The sequence below is a fragment of the Ochotona princeps genome, chromosome X, assembly GCF_030435755.1.
Source record: "Ochotona princeps isolate mOchPri1 chromosome X, mOchPri1.hap1, whole genome shotgun sequence".
Classification (NCBI taxonomy): domain Eukaryota; kingdom Metazoa; phylum Chordata; class Mammalia; order Lagomorpha; family Ochotonidae; genus Ochotona; species Ochotona princeps.
The window spans coordinates 9,590,155-9,614,956 of NC_080865.1; the positions used below are offsets into that span (position 1 = coordinate 9,590,155).

At 49.1% G+C, this 24,802-nt stretch overlaps 2 protein-coding genes across 3 annotated transcripts in view; one reads left to right on the forward strand and one right to left on the reverse strand.

Annotated features, from left to right (window-relative positions):
• Nucleotides 1–24,802, forward strand: part of SYN1 (synapsin I) — a 54,221-nt gene that overhangs the window by 27,512 nt on the left and 1,907 nt on the right. For both annotated transcript variants that reach the window (XM_058658268.1, XM_058658269.1), the window contains exons 6-11: nucleotides 22,082–22,144; nucleotides 22,898–23,040; nucleotides 23,134–23,208; nucleotides 23,306–23,408; nucleotides 24,213–24,371; nucleotides 24,675–24,762. In XM_058658268.1, coding sequence (XP_058514251.1) covers nucleotides 22,082–22,144; nucleotides 22,898–23,040; nucleotides 23,134–23,208; nucleotides 23,306–23,408; nucleotides 24,213–24,371; nucleotides 24,675–24,762 — 631 coding nt within the window. The remainder of the gene's footprint in view (nucleotides 1–22,081; nucleotides 22,145–22,897; nucleotides 23,041–23,133; nucleotides 23,209–23,305; nucleotides 23,409–24,212; nucleotides 24,372–24,674; nucleotides 24,763–24,802) is intronic.
• TIMP1 (TIMP metallopeptidase inhibitor 1) lies at nucleotides 13,823–18,278 on the reverse strand. Its single transcript, XM_004587883.3, has 6 exons — nucleotides 18,127–18,278; nucleotides 17,111–17,239; nucleotides 15,867–15,946; nucleotides 15,224–15,350; nucleotides 14,880–15,004; nucleotides 13,823–14,094 (listed from the first exon to the last, which is right to left on the reverse strand). The coding sequence occupies exons 1-6, from the start codon at nucleotides 18,260–18,262 to the stop codon at nucleotides 13,924–13,926; spliced, it is 768 nt and encodes a 255-aa protein (XP_004587940.2). The 5' UTR covers nucleotides 18,263–18,278; the 3' UTR covers nucleotides 13,823–13,923.

Here is a 24,802-nt window from a genome sequence, read left to right on the forward strand (position 1 = left end):
TGAAGATTCCATTTTTAAATTAATTTTATTTATTTATTTTTAAAGATTTATTCATTTTATTACAGCCAGATATACACAGAGGAGGAGAGACAGAGAGGAAGATCTTCCGTCCGATGATTCACTCCCCAAGTGAGCTGCAACGGGCCGGTGCGCGCCGATCCGAAGACAGGAACCTGGAACCTCTTCCGGGTCTCCCACACGGGTGCAGTGTCCCAATGCATTGGGCTGTCTTCTACTGCTTTCCCAGGCCACAAGCAGGGAGCTGGATGGGAAGTGGAGCTGCCGGGATTAGAACTGGCGCCCACATGGGATCCTGGGGCATTGAAGGTGAGGACTTTAGCCGCTAGGCCACGCCGCCGGGCCCTATTTATTTATTTTTAAGATGTATTTATTTTTATTGGAAAGACAGAATTACAGAGAGAAGACAAGACAGAGAGATCTTCCATCTGCTGGTTCACTCCCCAAACGGCTGCAACGGTCAGACCTGAGCTGATCCAAAGCCAAGAGCTAGGAGCCAGGAGCCAGGAGCTTCTTCTAGGTCACCCATGTGGGTATAGGGAACCAAGGCCTTGGGCCATTCTCCACTGTTTTCCCAGGCCATGAACAGGGAGCTGGATCGGAAATGGAGTAGCCAGGATACAAATCAGTGCCCATATAAGAAGCCAGCACCTTAGTCTGTGTTTTGTTACTTTAATTAAAATACCTGAGTGGGGCTCCTTTGGGAAAGAAAAGATTTATTTCAGCTTACAGCTGAAGAGTGCAAGATGTGAAGGCCGCATAGTCTGATACCTAGTGGAGACTGGTCATGCTGGGTTCAGAGGCATGACCACGTGATGGGACAAAAGAGAGAGAGAGAGAGAGAGAGAGAGAGAGAGAGGGAAACGGAGAGATCTTCCACTTGTTGCTTCACTCTTCAGATGACCCCAACAGCTAGGGCTGGACCAGACCAAAACTAGACTCCAGGAACTTCTTCCATGTGGTTGGCAGGGGCCCAAACACTTGGACCATCTTCCACTGCTTTCCCAGCTGCATTGGCAGGAAGGTGGATCAGAAGTACGGCAGCTGGGACCTGAGCCAACTTAACGTGCTGTGCCATGGTGCTGGCCCAAGAGAACCATCCTCTTGAGAGTAATGCTGTCTGTGACCAAAAGACTTCTCACAAGCTCCACCACTCAGCTTCAACCCTATAAATCAGCCACTTACATTAACACATCAGAGTTTAAACGTTTACCTAAGTTTTGAGGAGACAAGTCTTGCTTGAACTACAAGAGATGGTCTTTTATCTAGTTTATGTTTTTGATGACTTGCTGAAGTCATTTTAAAAAATATTTATTTCTATTTGAACAACAGATTTACAGACAGAAAAGGAAAGAGAGATATCATCCTTCCCCTGGTTCTCTTCCCAGATGGCCACAACAGCTGAAGCTGAGCTGATCCAAAGCTGGAAGCTTTTTCCAGGTCTCCCAAGAGGGTGCAGGCCCCCCAAAGACTTGAGCCATCCTCCATTGCTTTTCTAGAAAGTAAGCATGGTATCAGAAGTGGAGCAGTCAGGGCATGAAGTGCTGCCTATATGGGATGCTGGCCTTGGGGCCTGAGCCATGGTGCCAGCACCTGCATGCTTCCTTATTATTACACTAGAACCAGGCACTGTGTCCCCTGGCCTCCTTGGCGCTAGTAAGGCGGCTTGGTGTGTGATTAGCTGGTCAGTTGGTGTCTCTGAGAAAATGATGGCTGCAGTGTCTTACTCAGTCACTGTCTGACATTGCGATTTTAATCACACTCCGTAGAGCTCATTCTCAACCTTCTGCCAGTCCTCATTTATATTGCTTTTTGCTCGACTTAAGTATCATTAATTCATTGACTTATCCGGCCCTGCAGGACACAGAAAGTATTTTTTTTCCTGTAATTTCAATGCTGATACCACTGTGAAAGGCAAATCCTTTGTTTTCTCCTTTTTATGTCTTTAGAGTGCGAGTATGCAGTCACAGTACTAGATTCTAAAATTACTGGGTTAGTTACCTTTACTGTTCATTCAGCATAATTACGTGATTCATTTTACCTCAAATATACTTTGTTTCTCTTTTACTCTATTTGCATTTTCCCCTTATGCATGTTGATCCAGGGCATTTTTCCTGGTCACAAATATTATAATATAAAAAGACATAAATAAAATTAAACACCCAAGTTAACCAAGTAACTGCTCAGGAGACACAGTATCCTAAAATTGACCTCATTAGAGTTTAATAGCCAAGTTCCATAAAATAAATAGAAAAGGTCGCTAAGTATTGGGACCAACTCATATTACAGGGGATTTTGCTGAATTATTAGAGACCAGTTAATCTCATCACCTCAAAGAAAATGAACAGACATTCCCATGCTTTTCTTACTTTGTATAGCTTGTTCCACCAGTATTGTTATTATTGCTTATTTGAAAAGCAGGGAGAAAAAGGGTTGTAAACATAGGGCCCGGCACAATAGCATGGTGGCTAAATCTTTGCCTTGCATGCACCAGCATCCCGTGTGGGCACTGGTTCATGTCCCAGCTACTCCACTTCCCATCCAGCTCGCTGCTTGTGGCCTGGGAAAGCAGTGGAGGACGGCCCAAAGCCTTGGGACTCTGCACCCATGTGGGAGACCCGGAAGAGGTTCCTGGCTGCTGGTTCTTGATTTCGATTGACCTAGATCTTGCCATTGTGGCCACTTGGCGAGTGAACCAGAAGATAGAAGATCTTTCTCTCCGTCTCTCTTCTCTGCAGCTCTACCTTTCCAATAATAATAATAAATCTCTTTTAAAAAGAGCTGTAAACATAATCCAAGTCTCCCATGTGGATGGCAGGAATCCAAGTACTTGATCTATCACCTGCCAGATTCCAGGATGGGTGTTAACAAGAAGCTGAATCAAGAGCAGAGGCAAGGACTTGAACCCAGGCACCATTCTACAAGATGCGGGAATCCTAAACACTGTGATAAGTTCCCGTTTCTTCCATGTTGTCTTTCTAAAGCAGCTTTAACATTGATAGTGCAAGAGAAAAGCACAGGGCCTGATGCAGTAGCCTAGTGCCTAGAGTCCTCGCCACATGCACCAGGATCCCATATGGGTGCCGGTTCGTGTCCTGGCTGCTCCACTTCCCATCCAACTCCCTGCTTGTGGTGTGGGAAAACAGTGAGAACGGCCCAAGGCTTTGGGACCCTGCACCCGCATGGAAGACCCAGAGGAAGATCCCAAATTCAGACTGGCTCAGTTCTGGCTGTTGTGGCCACTTGGCGAGTGCACCAGCGGATGGAAGATCTGTCTCTCCTTCTCTCTGTGAACCTGACTTTCCAATAAAAAATGAATAAATCTTTTTTTAAAAGAAAAAAAATAAATAGGAGGGAAAAAAAGAAGAAAACCAGAAACGTTTCACTCATGCGTATCAAGGCAAAAATCCTAGATAAAATATTACAAAAAAATTAAAACCAGATTAAGAAAAGAGTATTCTGTAGCAGGACCAGGTAAGTTTCTTTCTGAGAATGCAAGAATGGTTCATCTTAAGTCATCATTAATATAATACAAATTATTTGTATATCTAGTGAGAAAACTATGATTGTGTCCATAGATTATTTAAAACCTTTGACAAAACTCAGTATCATTCAAATAAAAACATTCAGAAGCAGAAATTGAGGCCTTCTTGACCTGATAAATTCTGTATGCATCAACCCTGAAGTTGTCATCTTGGTGGGACAACATTGGTGGTGTTTCCACTATGACCATAAACAAGGCAAAGGCCCAATATCTTTATTCCCTTTCAGCGTAGTGGTGAAAGAACTGAACCAATGCTGTTAGGCTCTGAAAAGCAGTCATATGTGTAACAATAGGTAAAATTGGTGAGGAAGTTCGGTATTCACAGATTGTATGATAGTATGCCTAGATTCCCCCCACCTGCCAGAAAACCAATAATAAAGCTAATTCAGACAGAAATTCAGTGACTTTGTGGAGTATATGGTCAACACATGGAAACCAGTACTTTCAGATACACAGGTAATGAGGTCTAGATGTATAATGGAAGAGTGAGCATGACTTATGATAACAACAAAAGAAAATAGTTTGGGATAAAGTTATCAGGGAAAACTTTTAAAACTCCTCAAAGAGGGGCCAGCATAATGGCTCAGCAGGCTAATCCTCCACCTACAAGTGTCAGGATCCCATATGGTGCCAGTTCATGCCCCCAGCTACTCCACTTCCATGCAGCTTCTTGCTTATGGCCTGGGAAAGAAGTGGAGAATGGTCCAAAGCTTTGAGTCCCTGCATCTGCATGGGAGACCTGGAAGAAACTCCTGGCTCTTGGATTCAGATCAGCTCAGCTCCAGCCATTGCAGCCATTCGGGGAATGAACCAGCAGATGGAAGATCTTCCTCTCTGTCTCTCCTCTCTGTAAATCTGCCTTTCTAATAAAAAATTTTTTTAAATGAATGAATAAATAAAAAAGAATGAATGAATAAATAAAACACATGAAGATAGACTTAAGCAAATGGAAAGTCATTCATTGTTCTTGGGTAGAATGAATCAACATAAAAAATAATAATAGGGCCCGGCGCAATAGCATAGTGGTTAAAGTCCTCACCTAGCATGCCCAGGAACTCATATGGTCGCTGGTTCTAGTCCCAGTGGCCCCTGCTTCCCATCCAGTTCCCTGCCTGTGGCCTGGGAAAGCAGTCAAGGACGGCCCAAAGCCTTGGGACCCTGCATCCACATGGGAGACCTGGAAGAGCTCCTGGCTCCTGGCTTCGGATTGGCTCAGCTCCAACCATTGAGGTTACTTGGGAAGTGAACCATCGGACAGATCTTCCTCTCTGTCTTTCCTCCTCTGTATATCCGCCTTTCCAATAAAAAATAAATAAATCTTTAAAATAATAATAATAATAATAAAGAATCAACACCCAAGTTGTCAGTTCACCCTCTCAGATGTTTATTTAATTTCCAGTGCAATTCCCAGAAATATACTTACAGGTTTTATTAGATATAAATGTTTAGTTATTCATCTGAAAAATAGAGAAAGATCTTCCACTTGTTAGTTTACTGCACAGATGCTGTCAAATAGCCCTGGCTGGGCCAGGCCAATTTCAGAAGCCTGCAGCTCATCAGGATTTCCCATGTAGGTGGCAGGAGCCAAAGTACTTGAGCCATCACCTGCTGCCTCCCAGTGTTGGGGAATAAAGGATAAAACTGTCACCTGTTACCCCAGCAGCCCCTATGGATGCTGATAAGTCCCATCTGCTCCAATTCCAATCCAGCTCCCTGCTAATATGCCAGGGAAGGCAGTGCTTGATAAGGTCCAAGTGCTTGAGCCCATGCCACACATTCGTGAAAGACCCAGATGGGGTTCCAACTCTTGGAACGCTTCAGCCTAATTCAATCCCATCCATTGTGGCCGTTTGGTGAATGAACTAGCAGATTGAAACATCTATTCATTCTCTCTCTCTCTCTCTCTCTCACCCACACACACACACACTTTGTGTTTCAGGTAAATGAATAACTTTTTTAAAACAGAGAGATTTATTTATCTCACTCTCCTGGAATTTTTTTAAAAGATTTATTTAGAAAGTTAGGATGGAGAAAGAGGGAGAAACAGAGAGATCTTCTATACACTGGTTCACTCCCCAGGTAGCCACGGCAGGCAGGACTGGGTCAGTCCAAAGCCAGATACCAGAAGCCAGGAGCCACGAGCCACAAGCCAGGAGTTATGTCTATGTCTCCCACATGAGTGGCAGGAGCTCAACACCTTGGACATTCTACGGCTTTCTCAGACTATTAGCATGGAGCTGAATCGGAAATGGGACTCGAATGAGTGCTCATATGACGCTGGCATCACAGGAAGTGGTTTTTACCCACTGTGCCACAATGTCAGCACTAGTACTGAAGATTAGAGAGCATTACGCCCATTTCCACTTTGCTCTGATGAGGGCTTTCTGGCTATATTAGAGCATGACAGAGGCCTGGTGCAATAGCCTAGTGGTTTAAGTCCCCGCCTTGCACGCACCAATATGGGCGGATCCAATATGGGCGCCACTTCTAATCCCAGCAGCCCCGCTTCCCATCCAGCTCCCTGCTTGTGGCCTGGGAAAGCAGTCGAGGACAGCCCGCTCTCATGGGAGACCCGGAAGAAACTCCTGGCTCCTGGCTTCAGACTGGCTCATCTCCAGCTGTTGCAGCCGCTTGGGGAGTGAACCATCGGACGGAAGATCTTCCTCTCTGTCTGTCCTCCTCTCTGTATATCCACCTTTCCAATAAAAATTAAAAAAAAAAAAAAACATGATGGATGGCATCATCGTGGGAACACGTGCAAGGAGAGAAAGATCATATGATGAGACCAAGCACAGAAGGGATTCAAGGACCATATTCACAGTTTAAGATTTACTTTATTTTTGAGAGGCAGAGTTAAAGATGGAAGGAGAGACAGAGAGATCTTCCATCCATTGGCCCACTCCACAAATGGCCATATTAGCTGGAGCTGAGCCGATCTGAAGCCAGGAGATTCCTCCAAGTCTCTCATGTGGGTGCAGGGTCCCAAGGACATGGGCCATCCTCCTCTGCTTTCTCAGGCCATAAAGCTGAGAGCTGAATTGGAAATGGAGCAGCTAGGTTCACGAACCGGTGCCCAAAAGGGATGCCGGCACCACAGGGAGAAGAGTAGCCTTCCCCATACAGTGAACTTCTCATGGGAAAACTTAAATATCTGCCTGGCCTCCGTCTTGCTGTGGGAGAGCTATGTTGGGACTCAGGCTCCAATAGCTCATCTGTTCGCACCCTGTTTATGCCCTGCTAGCAATCCGCTGAGAGCTACTTAGCTCAGATGTGTCTGAACAGTTTCCTGGTGGTCTGCCTGCATCAACCAGACCCTGCAGATCTTAGGGTAGGGCTGGAGGGGCAGGAAGGGATAGAGAATTACCCTCCCCTGCCACCTGCATGTAAAAGGAAGCAGATATTTATGGAGGGCTCGTGGCTCACATGTGCAGCCCAACCCCGAGTCTCCTGCAGCCCGACTGACACCATCGCGGTCCCTGTGGAATGAAGAAAGCAAGAGTGCTCAGAAGTGAAACTCATCAGGGACAGGGGTGTGGGAAGTGTGTGAAGGGAGAGGGAGCAGGAGTGAGCGAGGAGTTGAGGAAGGATCAGGGAATATTAAGTCGGTAGGGTGAGGACTTTTGTGGAGGCAAAGGGAACTAATTTTATTGAGAATGGCAAGATCAGAAAAGAAATCACATCTCCAGTTTTCCTGAAAAGCACACACTCCTGTCACCTGCCCCCACGTTGAGAAACAGTGTGACTGGGACTCCAGCACAATTAGAAGCTGCGGATCTTTGGGAGGCAGGTGGATGAGAGTGGGGAGGTATGTGAGATGCAGAAAGGTGGGGAGTGCCCAGCTCCCTGGCACCTAGTTGAAGTCTGAATCCAAGCAGGGAGGCTTCGGCACGTGAAGATTTTTTTTTTTTTTTAAGATTTAGTTATTTTGATTGCAAAGGCAGATATACAGAGAGGAGGAGAGACAGAGAGGAAGATCTTCCGTCCGATGGTTCACTCCCCAAGTGACCGCAACGGCCGGTGCTGAGCCAATGTGAAGCCAGGGCCAGGAGCTTTTTCTGGGTCTCCCACGCAGGTGCAGGATCCCAAAGCATTGGGCTGTCCTCCACTGCTTTCTCAGGCCACAGGCAGGGAGCTGGGTGGGAAGCAGGGCCGCCGGGATTAGAAGTAGCGCCCATATAGGATCCTGGTGTGTTCAAAGCAAGGACTTAAACCACTACGCTATCGCGCCAGGCCTGGCACGTGAAGATTTAATAGCAGACATCAGGTCACCTGGAAAGGCTGCCAAGTTTGTGGTTTCATGTTTTTGCCAAGGCTCAAAGAAGCGTGGGTTGGTCTGTATACCCGGTGCTGAGTCGGGGTTGAGGTGCTTGGCCCTGCGGAAAGCAGCGGTTGCAGTAGCTGTGGTGTGTTGCTATCAGGAACTAGGCAACAGGGACCAAGGCCAGGGCCCAGGGAGACTGAGCAGGGAGAAAAAAAAAAAAAAGGAAATGACTGTGAGAAAGGACATTGAGGGGTGTGGGAGTTAGGGAGCCTGAGCAGGGAATGGGAGTAGAGAACCTGGGGACGCGGTAGGGGCAGGAAGTAGAGAAGGAAGAAAGGGAGCTGGGACTAGGAGAAGGAGGGAGGGAACAGCCTTTGGGAACAGGGAGCAGGGAGCGGAGGGAGACAGCAGGCGCTAGGGAAGCACTCAGCCCGGACCTGCGGTTACCTGCTGCTATTCAAGGCAACCTTTCTGGGTCCCTTTCCCCACACCCCTGCATCTCACAGAGTGAAGGTGCCCATCCTTCTCAGAGCCTGGAGGGCAGCTGAAGGGCACGCATGCTTTCAGGGCCATTAAAATACAAGCAGTTCTCTTTCTGGCTGGGACTTGTGCATTTCTCTAAGCAGCCAATTTCAAGCACTTCAGGCAGAATTGGCTGTGGTGGGCTGAAATCAGGAACACAGTGTCCTGGAGCCCCGGGGCTAGACGCACAGATGGTACAGATGAGGGCCTGGGAGTGAGGGCTTATGTTGGGTGGGGGCAGCTTGGATAAGGGTAAGAAGGAATTCCCAAAGGGAAACCCCCCGCAGTAGGTCCCCATACTTGTTCTTGGTGGCTGTGACCAAGGACATTGCTCTTTATTTTCAAGGATTTCTATGGACCGGATATTCGGGACCCCCTTTAGGAGCCTCAATGGGAGTCTTGGAGGAGCAAGAGGAAGAACAGCATTTATGCAGTGATGGGCTGCGATCTTAATAATGCATCAGTAGCCAGAGCTGTGTTAGGGCTAGTATTTTTATAGGAAAACAGGTGTCCAGTAGAGGTACCCTTGGTGCCCAAAGGGCTTTAAACTTATCATTTTGCAAGGTATTGGTATGGAGTATCAGTCACCAGGGTTATACCACAAGGACCCCTGACCCTTCACAATTTTCCTATCCCTAAGATTTCCAGAGAAAACTTCATGAAACATCTCTCCTCTGGAGGGAAGGAGAGAGTCCACCTTCTGGAATCTCACTGACAGCTCCTGTTTAGGAGGCCTCTGTTTAATGTTCAGAGAATCACTCTCCTGCTGAGACCCATCCAGGTCTGAGTTATAGTACACAATGTGGAGATGGGGTTGAGAGCTCCCAGAGGTCTGCCCAAAGGCAGAGCCCCAGGGATCTTAGGGGAAGAGTTGAAACTTGACCTCTGGCCAGGCTTGCTCCCTAACAGGAAGAGGATTCTGCAACACCTGTCCAATGTCATTGCTTTCCAGGGGACTGGGGTCAGAGGGAGGCCTTGGTGGTGTAGTGGGGTGAAAGGATCCTGGATCTGGGGGCCCACTTCATCCAATGGAGCTGAAGCTCTTTGCAAAGGTTCCACAGGAGGCCCAGGCTCAGGGGTAGATAGTCAGCAACAGGTAGGTATAGCCTAGACATTCTTGCCCACATGAATCAGATCTTTAGGATGTTCTCCGGATTTCATACGTTGGGCCTTCTACTGGAGCAGGATGCTGAGAGCTGGGCAATTCATCTGGACCTCTAATAGCTTAGATTTTCATCTTGTGTTTTCTGAAAGTTCAAGTTTCACCCTACAACCAGAGAGAACTTTGCACCCTATAGTATAGTCATAGATGATCCTCAGATTTCACCACTGCTGGTATAGGAGATGCCCAGAGCCGGGTAGTAAGATGTGTCAGTCACTATTCATAAAAAGGAAGTGCTACTCTTAGACAAATCAGCCATTCCACCTGTCATTAGGTCAAAGCCAAGGCTGACTCATCATGTGGGGTAATAGGTTGGGAGCTATTCTATCTAGCAGGGGGATTTTCCAACTGTAAATATCTAAGGATGCAGAAATGTATTCAGTGGAGGACAAGCAATAGGGAGGGAATACATGGATGTGTGGTTTTATAAATGGGAAAAATTCTTGAATGGGCTTTTGTGAGATGTCGACAGATATCAAGGGTAGCTATTTCTGAATAGGAAAATGTGACAAGGGGGCTCATCAGTGCCATTCCTAATGGACAGTAAGTGCATGACCATATGCTGTCTTGATGTATGAAGGTGCAAATTTACCAGTGGGAGTTTTCAGTGAGGATTCTATCTTGGAAAAACCTTATGATTAGACAGATTTGTCAACTGGGGAGATACCGATAGATGGGTAGTTATGAAGAGAGATCGTGTTGCCAAGCTCCATCAGCATGCAGGAGATTACTGCTGGGTATTTGTGAATGGGGAAATGTGTCACTGGCGGTGATGCATGGTGTGATGGCAATGGAATATTTATGAACCAGAAGATGTTTCTTAGTGAGGCATTTATGAAAGAGGGGATTTGTCACAGTGAGGAGAGAGGACTTATCAAAGGAGGAATCTGTTGAGAGCTTGGGATATGTTGTGTGTAGTCGTGGCAACAGAAGAGATTTACAGAGGCAAGGATTTGTCCCCCGTGAGGACAAACTGGTGGGGAATGCTATCATGGAGGTGGGAGGTTCCTTCAGAAGTCTTTGTCAGTGAAGAGATTGTACACTGTGAAGCAGGGGACACACATCACACCCTGAAGACAAATGTCACAAGTGAGTTTATTAAATATAACAGCTCTGGGGGAGATGAGCAAGATCATGAGTTAACTGTTTCCACGTCTTGGCTCCTCTTTTTCCAATCCAGCTGCCTGCTAATACACCCCCTCTGAAGGCCCTGGGGTCCTAGTACTCATGGAAGATAAGGATAGAGTTCCTGTTTCCTCGCTTTGGCCTGGCCCAGCCCTGGCTGTTGTGAACATTTGGAAAGTGAATCAGTTGTTGAAAGATATCTTCTTCTCTCTCTCTCTTTCTCCCTCTCTTCCCTCCCTTCCTCCCTCCCTCCATCTTTCAAATAATGAGAAAATATTTTTTTTTAATTAGAAAATACAAGACTGGCATACAGCACAGCAGGCTAATCCTCTACACTGCAGTGCTGGCATCTTATATGGGTGCCAGTTCATGTTCTGGCTACCAAATTTCTGACCCAGTTCCCTGCTTGTGGCCTGGGAAACCAATGGAGGAAGGCTCAAGTCTTGGGCCCCTGCACCCACGTGGGACACCTGGAAGAAACTCCTGGGTCCCAGCTTTAGATCAGTTCAGCTCTGGCCTTGGCAGTCATTTTGGGGAGTGAAATAGCAGATGGAGGACCTGCTGTCTATCCTTCTCTCTGTTAAAAGAAAAAGAAAAGAGTCTGTCTTTCAAATAAAAATTAACCTTTAAAAAATAGAAAATACATTCTTTAAAAAAAGGTTTCCAGGGTGCATCAAATTATTAATAATAGAATACATGGTTTCTAACCTTATTATTACTAATACATATTATTTGAAATATTGTAAAGAATCACTAATAAGAATTATCACTACTAAAGTTATAAATTAAAATTATTTTGACCATACCTGCTACTTATAAGTACTGTATGCCTAGCACTATGCTAAGCAGCTTCCATATACAATCTTACCTAGTATGTACATCATCTTTATGTGTTAGGTATATATTAAAAATATATATATATTATTTATTTATTTATTTACTTATTGGATCAGCAGAAAGAGACACAGAAAACTCCTGTTTACCGGTTCACTCAGTGGCCAGGGCTGGACAAGGCCAAGCTAAGGCCTGGAGCCAGGAGCTAATCCATGCTTCCCCCACTACTTGAGCTGTAACCACTGCCTCTCAGGGTTGTATTAGCATAAGGCTGATAGACTTGAACTCAGGCAGTCAGTTATGGGGTGTGGGCACTCCAGCTGCTATTTTAATGACTAGGCCAAGCACTTGCCCTTTAACTTAGTATGCATGTTATTCCTACACAGGAATTGAGGGGCAGGAAGCTAATAAGGCTCTCTCCATGACACGCAGCTAGGACAGGGCAGGGCCAGGATTTGAATGCAGGTGGCCTGATTCCAAAGTTCATGGTCTTAGCCATCACTCTACACTGCCTGTCTGGCGATTCAGTCAGTGTTAGCAATGTTGCACATAAAGTCACTGTTATGAGAGTCTTGTGTTTTCACCTGCAAAATATCTGTGAGGCAAAGATATCCTTTGCACCCTTGTTAAGCAGAGCCTCAGAATGATTCTGGCTGGAGACTGTGACACTCATGTTTTAGTAAAGATTTATTTATTTATTTTTATTGGAAAGTCAGCTATACAGAGAGGAGGAGAGACAGAGAGGAAGATCTTCCATCCATTGATTCAATCCCCAAGTGGCCGCAATGACCAAAGCTGCACCGATCTGAAACCAAGAGCCAGGAGCCTCTTCCAGGTTTCCCACACGGCGTAGGATCCCAAGGCTTTGAGCTGCCTTCGACTGCTTTCCCAGGCCACAGGCAGGGAGCTGGATGGGAAGTCGGGCCACTGGGGTTAGAACTAGCGCCCATATGCAATCCTGGCGTGTACAAGGAGAGGACTTTAGCCACTAGGCTACCATGCTGAGCCCTGTGACACTCATTTTTGAAGCAGAGGAACAGAGACCAGATAAGAGAAAGGACGATCTCCAGACTGCCCACTGAGCTGCACGCTTTGTGAGGCTGTGACATGCACATGCGTGCTCTCAGCTGTTGCTAAGTCTCTCCCAGAGGTTCACACACAGACCCACTGAATGCTGGGCATAAGCGATGCTCACTTTACTCCTTTTAAAGAGATTCTCTAGAAGAATTCTACGGGCACATGGTGATCCCAGGACTACAGTACCTGCCGGGAGTTTATGCCATCCCTCTAAGGGGGTGTAGCTTTGTGTGTGCTGCTGTGGACTCTCTGTACCCTGACGAATTGGCCTGCTCCATCTGTGCTGCACTGGGTGTCGGTTCAGTGATCTCCTGAAGGGTGGGCATGCTGACAGGAGAATGGTCTCCATGATGGACGCCCTGCCACCTTCCAGGCCACCCTCTCCTCCCACGGGTTAGAAGAGCTGAAGGCTCAGGGAGTGGGTCCCAAAGGCAGGATGCAGCTCAAGAATTCAGAATGCATCCTGGCATTTGGTGAACCCTAGGAGCTGCCAAAGGCTTGCAGGAAACTACAGGAATAGTGATATAGTCACCTGGGCCACAGCAAAGCTCAGACCATTCCCTGACACTTGTATCCGTCCATAAAGGCTGCCATTAGCCTTTTTTGGTGGACAGAATTCAAAGTCTCCTAAGTCATGATCAAGGTGCTGGTAATAACATAGAAACCACTGTCATAGTAGGCCTTGCCTGTTCAAGCATATCAGTTTTGGGTGCTCAGAATCTCCTGTCCTTATCTGGAACATAACTTAGGCCCTGGGAGTGCCAGAGGCTCTGAGATAGGACCACAGAGGCTCTAGGGTCCATGCTTGGTTAGCCAAAATGTTCTGGAGGACACCTGAGTTCTTACTGGTAGAAGCAGTGGGCAGACTGATGTTCAGGACAATGCTGGAGGCGAGGAAGGCGCCACTTGTTGAAGCTTCTGACAATGCGTTTGTCAGTTGGCCAGATTTGAGACCATGTGCAATGGCCAGGGAGACAGTGAGTTGTTCATGAGTGGGATGACTGATTTACCTGATATTCCTGGGCAAGCAGGAACATGACGGAGCAGAATCAAACGTTATGAAGTATTGAGTGGAGAAATTACTAAGACAGAGCTGACACTACAGGTTAAAAAAACCATTACTGATGTGGCAGATTGGCAGCGCCAAATTCAGGGTTGAGAGTAATAAGCAAGGTATTATATTTTATGTAAAAGAACAAAACCCAACACCTTGCACCTTTCATTCCCAGATGGAAATGCACACGGGTTCATTCCAAGGCACGACACAGAGACAGTGTCCGCAGGTTGATAATTCTTTATTTCACGGTCTGGGAGGAAGAAGGATGGGAGTGGGAGAGAGGCAAGCACAACGCAGGCTTCATCTTCCAACATCGGCAGCCATCAGTCTTTCCGGGGCCGCAGGGACTGCCAGACACACAGCCCAGGCTCTCGTGGCAGGCAGGCTAGGTGGCGGCTCTGGAAACCCTTTTCGGAGCCTAGGAGGAGCTGGTCTGTCCACAAGCAATGAGTGTTACTCTCCAAATGGCAGGGGATGGATGCACAGGCAAACACCTGCAGGAAAAGGGAGGATGCAGCTGTGAGGGCCTCCCTGCACCACCTACCGCCCCTACTCAGAAGTTTCGTCTCCTTAATTTGCAACATGGGGGAACTGGTGTGGCCCCACCTGGATTCAGACCCAAGAACAACCCCTCTCACTCAGGAATGGCAAGCCAGAGAAAGGATCAGCATCCTTGAATGGTGCTTGGGGAACAGTTGCTAGGAGGTCAGGCTGGCAGGTGTCTTGGGGAATCGTGCCTTAGGACCACTGGAAGTCATGGGGGAACAGTTGCAGTGTGGAGAGATGAAGCACAGCGCCAGCTAGTGGGCCTCTTCGGCAATCACTGGCTTTAGATGAAATTCAGGGCCATGGGTGGGGGGAGGAGGGGGGGAGGTGGCTGTAGTGGGCCAGAGAGTGATGTAATTCCCGCTGACTTCACAGCTATACTGAAACATCAGAGGTGTTGAGCAAAACACAGTGGATTTGGGGGCCAGCACTTTGGTTTCTTGGAGAACATGCTAGGTAAGCAAGCAATATATCCTATGGGGGAGTGGGGATCAGATCAGAAACAGTGGGACTACAGATTAGTCACAAGGGGGAGTTAGAGGGACAGGGACCAATCACAACGTACGAGAAACAGGCCATCTTGGTGTCATACACAGTCACAGAATAGCTAACAGAGCAGTCTCACTGCTTGGGAACCAGCAAGGGAGATTAGGGACAGCCCTTGGGTGTGGGAGCAGCCCAGATTTTGAGGGAAGAGCTCCGGGAAGGTGGAAGACAGGCCCCAGGCACTCACTTTGCACATGTCACAGCCAGCGGCGTAGGTCTTGGTGAAGCCAGAGCGTTGAGAGGAGCTCAGACTATTCCAGGGAACCACGAAACTGCAAGTGTTGATGTGCAAGAGGCCCTTCCGCAGTTGTCCTAGGGGAAGCGGTCAATCAACAGGCAGGTTATTCTTGATTGGCTGAGGCGGGGCGGGACGGGGTGGGACGTGCCTGATTGGCATTCATGGGCATACAGATCCCCCGTAGGACAAAGTCCCTGCCTTCTGATAGGCTGGGGTAGGGAGGGTTCCCTTCCCGAGCCTCGCCCCTCCGGGGTTGCAGAGGCGTGGCTCGGGGTGAGGGGATGGGGCCTCACCCGCGATGAGAAACTCCTCGCTGCGGTTCTGGGATTCGTGGAAGTACCCGCAGAGGCTTTCCATGGCGGGGGTGTAGACAAACCGGATATCAGCAGCATGACCCAAGGCTTCAAAGCCTTTGAACATCTGTTGACAGAGGAGGGTAAGAGTCGCTTTTCCTGACATAACCCTCCCACTCCTCGTTCTTCCCTGAAGTCATACAAGTATAGCATCCTGAGATCACCTCACTTCCTTCCTAACCTGTGGCCAGAGCTGCTGCTGCTGCTTTTTTTTTTTTTTTTTTTTTTTTTTTTTTTTTAGCTCATATGCTTGAAAGGGAGAGAGAACTCTCATCTGTGGGTTAATGCCTGCAAATGCCTGCAACAGCTGGACTTGGGTATGTGCCGGGACCAGGAGCCCAGATTTCAATCCAGGTCTCCCACATGGATGGTACGGACCCAGATCCTTGAGCCATCACTGCTGCCTCCCACAGTGTGCATTGACAGGAAGCTGGAAGGAAGAGTCAGATCCAGGACTTGAACCCATCACTATGATGTGGCATGCAGGCATCTTAGCTGCTAGGCTAAATGTCTGTTTCCAGAGGCCTCTATTTTGACAATGAAAAGGCTTTTAGGGATCACAGGGACAGACACAGGGGAATACCTTGGTGGTCTTGATTTCATAACGCTGGTATAAGGTGGTTTGGTTGACTTCAGGGGCCCCCACAAACTTGGCCCTAATGACTGCAGGAGAGGAGGGGGAAAATTAGTCAGAGGGACCGCATAAGCCAATAAAAATTAAATCAGCATCATACTAATCCTATGAAAGCACATACATAAATAGGGGTTACTGGATTCCAGACAGCACACTAAGCAATCGACACATTTGTTAATTGATTCATGTATATATCAAGTGACTGCTTTGCTAGGCCCTGCTGTAAGCCTTCTTCATTTGTTCATTTGCTCATTCACTCGACAAATATTGCAGAGCATCTACTGTGTGCCAAGCACTGTTGTGGGTGTTAAAGACCCAACAGGGAACAAAACACAGATATCCTTTCCCTTGTGGAGTTCACATTGTAGCCAGGAGGAGACTGCCTGAAAACAAAGATTAAGTACCTGGAATGTTTGAAGTTGTTAAATGTAGTGGGGGAATTACACAACTGGGTAAAGGGGGTAAAAAGGATTCATTGCCTGGCTAAGCTCCTTGAACCTTTCCTGGGCCCATCATTGCACTTGCTTGCAAAACCTTGTTTTTAGAAAAAAAAAAAAACCTGCTAGGTCAGTTTCAAAGGAATCTCCTTCCCTGGTTATCTGATGGGGCTCTTCATTCCCTGACCCACCCCTACCTGCAGGTGACATCTGGTCACCCTGGCATGTCTTCAGTGACCATCACGCTAGGGCCTTGAGCCATAGTTCCTCTTCTCCCACCCGACACACACCTCATGTTTCCTCTTAGTTGCTTTCTGTCCACTGACCCCTACCCTGTTCTGAGCCACAGATTCCCACTGGCCCATGCAGTGTTTGGATTTGAGCCCGATCTCTTCCTCAGTGCAAAATCCCACGGCATGGGTATTATTTCTGTACCCTTAGCAACAGTCCTGAATAAAGTTCTGAAATGGAATAAAGTTCTGAAATGGTGACACTGAAGCAGCCACCCACATTGGTATTGGGGGGAAGGGCGTGGGAAGGTAACAAAGCAGGGGGCGCTGCCAGTACAAAGGCCCTGGGGTTTGATGCTGATGCATCCATCCAAGAAGTGAGGAGGATACATGGGGGACCAAAGCAGGGTGAGGACAGGGACAATGTGGAATTGCTCCAGAGGTGGACAGCATCAAGACCCCCCCCACTGGACTAAGGGAAAGCAGAGCAGATAGAGAAGAGTGGGCAGGGTGGGCCGAGACTCACCAAGGTCCGAGTTGCAGAAGGCTGTCTGTGGGTGAGGTGGGGCACAGGTGCAGGCTTTGCTGGGGGCTACCAGCCACAGCAGCAGCAGGATGCTGGAGACCAGGGCTGCCAAGGGGGCCATGGCGATCTCTGCGAGATAGGGGGGGTGTCAGGCAGCCTCCTACCCCATGCTGCACCTGGGGGACCTGGAGGCAGACTAGGAGATTGGATTTGGGACTTAAAGAATTGGGAATCTTGGGATTTGTAAGTAGGAGTGGGATTCCAGAGGAGTTTAGGGGCTTAGAGAGTTGGGTGAGTTTAAGGATTCCTGGAGTTGCCGTAGTTTAGGGCATTGAGTGAGCTGGGGATGGGGGCGGGAGGGAGGGCGGGATAGTAGAGGTGCGCATTTTTAAGTCAAGGAGCTGAGGAATTCAGGGGAGTGTGTTGGGGTATGGGTTTTGGAGGAGGTCTGGAGTTGGAGCTGTCCCTGTGAAGTCACTGAGAGGGTGGGAATTTCAGGAAGCTATGGGATTCAGAGGCGGTGGTGGGAGGGTGGTCAGGGAGCTGAGTGAGTTTGGGAGCTCAAGGTGCTGCAGGGAGTGGGTGCCCATGGCTGCTTCAGGGATTTGCAGGGGAAAGGAGCCTTGAGGTTTAGGAAGTTGAAGATTATGGACTTTTAGAGAATGGGCTGCGGCAGAGGGAGCAAGCTACGGGGGTGGGGGAGAGCTGCGGGTTGAGGGGGCAATGAGGGACTTGCAGGAGTTGGAAGCTGGGGGGACATTTTGCTATTAGGGGCCATGGGTTTGGAGCATTGGGCATGCTTTCCAGGGGTTCGAGGGAATTCGAAGTGTCAGGGTTGTGGGGAGCACTTTCAGCCCCTTTCCTTTCACCTTGCCCTTGAGCAGCCCAGGGTCCTGGTACCTCCACAGGCCAGGCTGAGCAGCCACAAGGAATCCGGCTCGGGAACAGCGGCCTGGACTTCTTGCCAGCACACAGCCCAGGCCACCCTGCCCCGCGCCAGCCCTAATCCAGCTTACCTCTCGTGTCTGCCCGGCGCTGGATCGGCGGCGATGGCGGCAGCACGGCCTGAGCGGTAGAGGATAAATGTCCACGCGAGGGGCGGGGTTGGCGCGGAAACCACAGGCCTCCAGGCTTCCTGGATGCGTTACTCATCCGCCCACCATCAGCGCACAAGTCTAGGGGCGGGCCGAGGGCTGCCCAAAGGAGAGACACTCTCCTCCCTTCCTCCCCCTCCTCCAGTTCCACGTCGGGCACATTCCTAACAAGCCGGCCACCTCCCTCACTCTAAGGAGAGCATTGTGGCTGGATTGCCCCCTACTAGTCCCTGAAAGTCCCTGAGGGCTCTCCAGTCGCCCACATCCGCCAAACTCCCTATGGTCAAAGCCCGAATTAGTCCATGCCTCGGATCTTTACTGTGCATCAGCTATGTATCAAGTGTACAAAAATCCCAGTATGGTGAAGGGTGACAGAGAAGAAAGAATTGAAGAAGAGGCAGGTCTGAGATATGAGGCAGGTGAATGGGGGAAGAAATCAAGGTGAAGAGACTAAGGCACACCAGGAAGAATACGTGATTTAAGGCAAGACTGGAATTAATAAATGGCCCATATGAGACTGGAACCCAGGCAACCTGGAGCCTGAACCTGGCTCTTGACCCCTCTCTAAAAAACACAGGTAAATATCAGCATTTATGTGGCACCAACTGTGTACCAGGCACTCAGTCATTTAGCTCATTTAAAACTCACAGTTAGTCTCTAAGGCATTCTACAGATGAAGAAATAAGAGGCCAAGAGGGAATCAACCCGGCCAAGAGTTTTCCCAGCATCACAGGACATAGCCTGGGAATGAACTTAGGTTAAGTGGTGCCAGGCATAACATTGTGCTGGCCAGGCAGGGAATGGTATCAGTGGATTACTGAGCTTTGATGGGGGGGGGTGCGTTGAATGGTGGTGAAAGAAGGGAGTGAGTCAGTAGAAAACCCATCCGCTGGTCGTGCCCTGCCCCTTCCCCACCACCACCAGCCCACACTCCTAGGAGGGGAGGGTGGATGAGGCAATCCCTGCCCACCAGTTTCCCGATGATGCTGGCAGGGGTCTTGCAGGGGGTTCTGAGGGCTAATTAGAACCTTGGTTAATTCAGGGAGGATAGAGCAGAAATGACGATAGTGATGAAGGCAGCCCCTGATTGGACCCTTATGTATCCTGGGCTTTGTGTAAATTATCTCATTCACTCTCCATCACCCCCATTGGCAATTAAGCTTGATTAACTTAGAGAGTTTGGCTCAATAACACCACCAGCAACACACTGAAAGCTAGCAGCAGCACTGTGAAAGTAAGCACTTCCCGCACGTCTAGGTTCATCCTTGGTGACCTCCTGGCTCATTATTGTTCACGAACAAAGGGCTGTTAAAGCCTCAATAAGAATAATGATAGTAGGATGTAAGGATGTAGGCTTAGGACTGGCTAAGTACTTGCCACTAAGTAAGTAAGTTATTCCTCTCCTATGAGTTAGAGGCTGTTCAGTGTCTCATCAAGAGGGATGAAGAAACTGAGCCACCCGGGGAGGCAGGGGAGGGACCTGCCTGGGAACCAGAGTTCAAAGGGTTCTGTGGTAGGGACCAAAAAATAATAAAGGGGCGGCGGGGGAAGGGGGGAAGTAAACCAAAACCCTGTAGAAGCTGGTTGTGAAAGTAGGGAGTGAGAGTGAATGAGACAGGGGCTGAGTAACTAGATGGCGGGACATAGAGGAAAGTGAAGGCAGGGAAAGTCCTCCCTCAGCCCCTCGCTGACCCTGCTTCTGATGCCAGCCCCTTGAAAGCTGACTGTTACCAAGGGAAGGGTGATCTGAATCCAGGTGCTTCTGCAGGTTTGGAAGCTGGGGCAGAAAGGCGGAAGGGTTTTGTGGAGGCATGTTGGGGTGTGTGACCCTCCAGGGCACCAAGCTAGCTGTGGGGTTCAGCTGGATGTGCAGACACCTGATGTGATCCTCCCAGTCTTTCCCAATGTGTGGTTCTGACTGTGCCCATTGTAGAGAATAGGAAACTGAGGCCCAGAGAGGAATTCAGTGGAGTACTAGAGTCTTACCTGGCTCTAGAAAGAAGGGAAGCTGAGACACTGATCTAGAGTCCTATAGACCATTCTGAAGGTGGATGAGGGGTTGACGAGGCTCCCAGCACACACACATGTATTGGCACACACATGCACACACACACACACACACACACAGCACTCACAGAGTCTTGTGTTCAGGCTCAGGTGGGGAGGACACTTAATGAAAAGGGAGCCCTAGAAAAGCGCACATAGTAGGCGATGTGCATGTGTAGACAGCTCTGGCTTGTTGCTGTACACATCCATGGGTGCTGCACATGTGTGTGCCTGAGTACTCCATATTGCTCCATGTGTTGCCTCAGTAAAGTGGTTCTGGGTTCTTGGTCACTTCCAAATGTGTTGTTAATTCTGTGTGCAGTGTAGTACCTGTCTGAGACATCACGCACACGCCCTGGCATCATGTCCCTGGCACGCTGCCCAAAGGCTCTCTGCCAGCCACCAACCCTCTCCCTCAAGCCCCGGCCGCCATCCCAGCACTAGGCCTCTCAGCTCCCCCTTACTCTCCCCCCCCCCCCACCTCCAGAATGACGCGAGTCATTTAGGAAATGAGGAAGGGGGCGGGAGTGTAGAGGGAGGATGAGAACTGAAGGTCCATCTGGTCACCCTGAGTCTGCGGGCTTCCTGTGCTTGTCGGGAACTGGGAGCCACCACCGCCCCCGGCAGCCCCGCCGGGAATGCCATCTCTCCGTCAGTGCGAGGGAAGGCACAGCACCTTGCATACGTGCCAGCCTGGCCAGGAGGAGACTGGGGTCGTCCAGCTCACTTCGCTCTACCTCACCCAGGGTGCAGGGAGAAGGGAAAGTCGTCTTCTCCCCTGAAATTGTGTGTGTGTGTGTGTCCATGAGTGTGTATTTCAAAGAGCTGTGTCTCTAGTTGTGGGCGTGCCTTTCTGTGTTGCATACTTTGTGTGTCTAGATGAATTTTGTCTGGGTGCCCAGGAATGTGCTATGGGTCTTGGTGGCTGGATGAAAGCGTAGAGGGCCATGCACCTCTGTAAGTTGGGTAGTTCCTTCTAGGGATGGACACATGCCTCAGAGGTGTGTGTGTGTGTGTGTGTGCGCGCGTGCACGCCTGTGGACATTGAGTACATGCCCAGTGTATTGAGTGCACCTGCTTGAATTGTGTGCACCTCTGTAGAACATGGGCAATCTTTTGTGTGCTGTTTGTGGTGTGAGTTTGTGCAGGGGGAAGGCACCTGTGTGTGTGTGTGTGTCCGTCCGTGTGTGGGGGGGAGATTCCAAGGGTTGATTGTGTGTCTCAGACTGTCACGTGCATACTGCCCAGGAGTGCTCACTGCTGCGCCACACTCTTGAGACCTGGCAGACTGAGTGTGGGCGGTAGTACAATTTTCAGAGTCAGCACACTTTGTGCCAGCATTGGTGGTCGGCGCCAGCGTGCCTGGGCACCTTCAGATTCCATTGCATAGATCCGAGTTCTGAGAGTTTGTGTATGTCTCCAAGGGGTGAGGTTGGAGGGTGGGAAACCTGTCTACAAGGCTTAGCTGAGGGGCCCAATTACCACATGCTCAGTATACCCATGCGCACGCACACGTACACAGACATACACTCACACACACAGACATACACTTACGCCCACATTGATAACACCATTCACTTATAGAAACAAACTTTCTCAATTCCGGAAATGTCCTCCACCCAGCACCCTGTGCCTCTGCTGGGGAAAGCAGAGGCAGCATGTGTGAGACTTGGGGGAGTAGAGGCAGGGCCAGACAGGCAGGTGCTCTGGGTTCCATTTCTGAGCTGTTTCTGACTCGCCCCTTCTGGGAACTGACTGTTCAGGCAGCTCCCACTGGGAGAGCTAGCCATCCTGCCCTGACTGTGCCTCCTCTGCCTTTGCCTCCTACCAGCTCAGCAGCACAACGTACCCCGTGGTTGTGAAGATGGGGCACGCACACTCTGGGATGGGCAAGGTGAGTCCCTTGCTGTGGAAGTGTGTGCATGTGTGTATATGGTATCTGGGTGTGTATGCAGCCGGTACACATCAGTAATGCTGTACGATTGAGAGGCCTGGGTGTCTCTGTGTTTGCACGTGGGTTTTCTCATATTCAGCTGATTTTGTCTGCCCCTTTTCCTAGGGTGTATTCAGATGATGCTGTGCCCTGCCATCTTGCTAGGATGCCCAGCCTCGTGTGTGTATGTGTGTGTGTGTTTAAGCCTGACTCTGTGCTGAACAGAGTTGCATGAGACCTTTTTCGGACCAGGGTCTGGAGGTCCTATATGCGTTTCCTGCCAGTTGGTTTTGTCTTTTCGTGTATGTGGAAAGCAGACTTGTCCGTTGTTAACTGTGCATGTCCAAACCTCTGATTAATTTATATAGTACATGTACAACAACTGATTTTGTGTTTGGGTACCTATAGGCATGTATGGTGGACAGAAGTGTTTTTTTTTTTCCCCACAACTTTATTCCCACACCATACAACTTACTCATTTAAAGGGGAAAATTAAATTGGCATTCTCAGAGTTGTATGCACACAATTTGTGTCTGCTCACACATGTGTGAAACAGGAGTTGCAATTATGCATGTGTCATACACAAGTGCCCAGTGAATTTCTCATGCTTTCCTCACTTGCATCCTGTGTGCATACCCCTCCAGCAGCTCCCATTTCCCCAGTGCTTTCTTGTCTGGACCAGGCCCACCTTCATCTCTGTCTCCATGCTCACAGGTGAAGGTGGACAACCAGCATGACTTCCAGGACATTGCAAGTGTTGTGGCACTGACCAAGACATATGCCACAGCTGAACCCTTCATTGATGCCAAATATGATGTGCGTGTCCAGAAAATCGGACAGAACTACAAGGCCTACATGTGAGTGGACAGCCAAAGGCCTGGATAGGGGTCCCATGCACTGCTTGCAGAGGGGGCCTGATCTTCCTGAGCCCTTCTCCTTTTGTCCCCCAGGAGGACATCGGTGTCTGGGAACTGGAAGACCAACACTGGCTCTGCAATGCTTGAGCAAATAGCCATGTCTGACAGGTAGGTGGCCTGAACTCAAGGGGTTGGAGTGACTGGCAGTGTGGCCTCTTAGGTAAGGCACTTAGAGGCTCCCCGCTCCTTGTCTTCTCTTGGCCAGGTACAAGCTGTGGGTGGACACGTGCTCAGAGATTTTTGGGGGACTGGACATCTGTGCAGTGGAAGCACTGCATGGCAAGGACGGAAGGGACCACATCATTGAGGTGGGAGCATCCGCGGATTGGTGGGGCATAAGGGAAGCAACAGGTGCATGATGGCAACACACCAGACTGTGAAGCACTCTGTGGCTCATAGGTCCCCAGTGAATGGCAATGCATGCTGGGATAAGCCCTTGCAAATGGTAAAACAGTCAACTCTAAACTGCTCTGTGAAGTCGGACTTCCTTGGCAGATGGCAAACACTTGCTCACCTAGAAAGTGCTCTGTAAATTTAGATATCCTTGCAAATGGCAAAGCACGTAGTGACCTTTTAAGGGTTCTATGAACTACAGCAAAATGGCAAAACAGTACAGAACAAAGGAGTGACTGGGAACCATTTTCTGTGAAGGCTCACTCTCAACTTGTCATACTCAACTTGGCAAAGAAAGTAGTGCTAGATGATGGGTCAAATAAATAAATGTGGCTGTATTCTAGTAAACCTTGGCTTCTGCACGTTGAATATGAACATCAGACCATTTGCACAAATCATTAAATCTTTTGATTTTTCATCAACTGTTAGAAAAATATCTATCACCTGTTCTTTGTTCATGGGCCATACAAAAAGAGGTAGCAGGCTCAGTTTGGCTGTGCACCTTCTCTTGGTGAGCCCTGTGCAGCAGTGCCTCATCAGAGCCTTGTAAAGACAAACTTTCTCACGATGCATGTCAAGCAGCCCTTAGGAACCTGAACAAGTGCGCTTCCTCTCGGTCGTCATGCCTTTTGCCAGCTGACAGTGTGTTGTTGCTAATGCCTGTTGTGCCCTTCCTGCCTGCCTCTGGCCTCACCAGAGTTCTTTTTGGTCTCTCCCAGGTGGTGGGCTCCTCCATGCCACTCATCGGTGACCACCAGGATGAAGATAAACAGCTCATCGTAGAGCTTGTGGTCAACAAGATGGCTCAGGCTTTGCCACGGCAGCGGCAGCAACAGCAGCAGCGAGATGCCTCCCCTGGCAGGGGCTCCCACAGCCAGGTCAGGCTCCTGGCATTGAGCTAGTGGTAGTAGTGAGGCCAGGTCTGGGGCAGGCTGCGCCCTTGAACCCATCCATCATCCATAAGCTAAGAGCATTACCTTTACACACAGGTGGTCACAATTCCCAGTTTAAAAAAAAATCTGCTACTTGGATTTCCCTGAGTTTCCCACCCCACAAAACTTCAGCTTGGCCACAAGTAGGGCCACACCCAGCACACAGGGAACCCGGGTTGTTCTGGTTGGCTAACGCTACAGCAGCTGGTAACTATTTTTAACCTCTCCTGCTCCATTCCTCTGCCGCAGGCTCCTTCCCCAGGGGCCCTGCCCTTGGGTCGCCAGACCTCCCAGCAGCCTGCGGGGCCCCCAGCTCAGCAGCGACCTCCACCACAGGGTAAGTGTGGAGCCAACTATTTCAGCTCCCACCCCTCCCT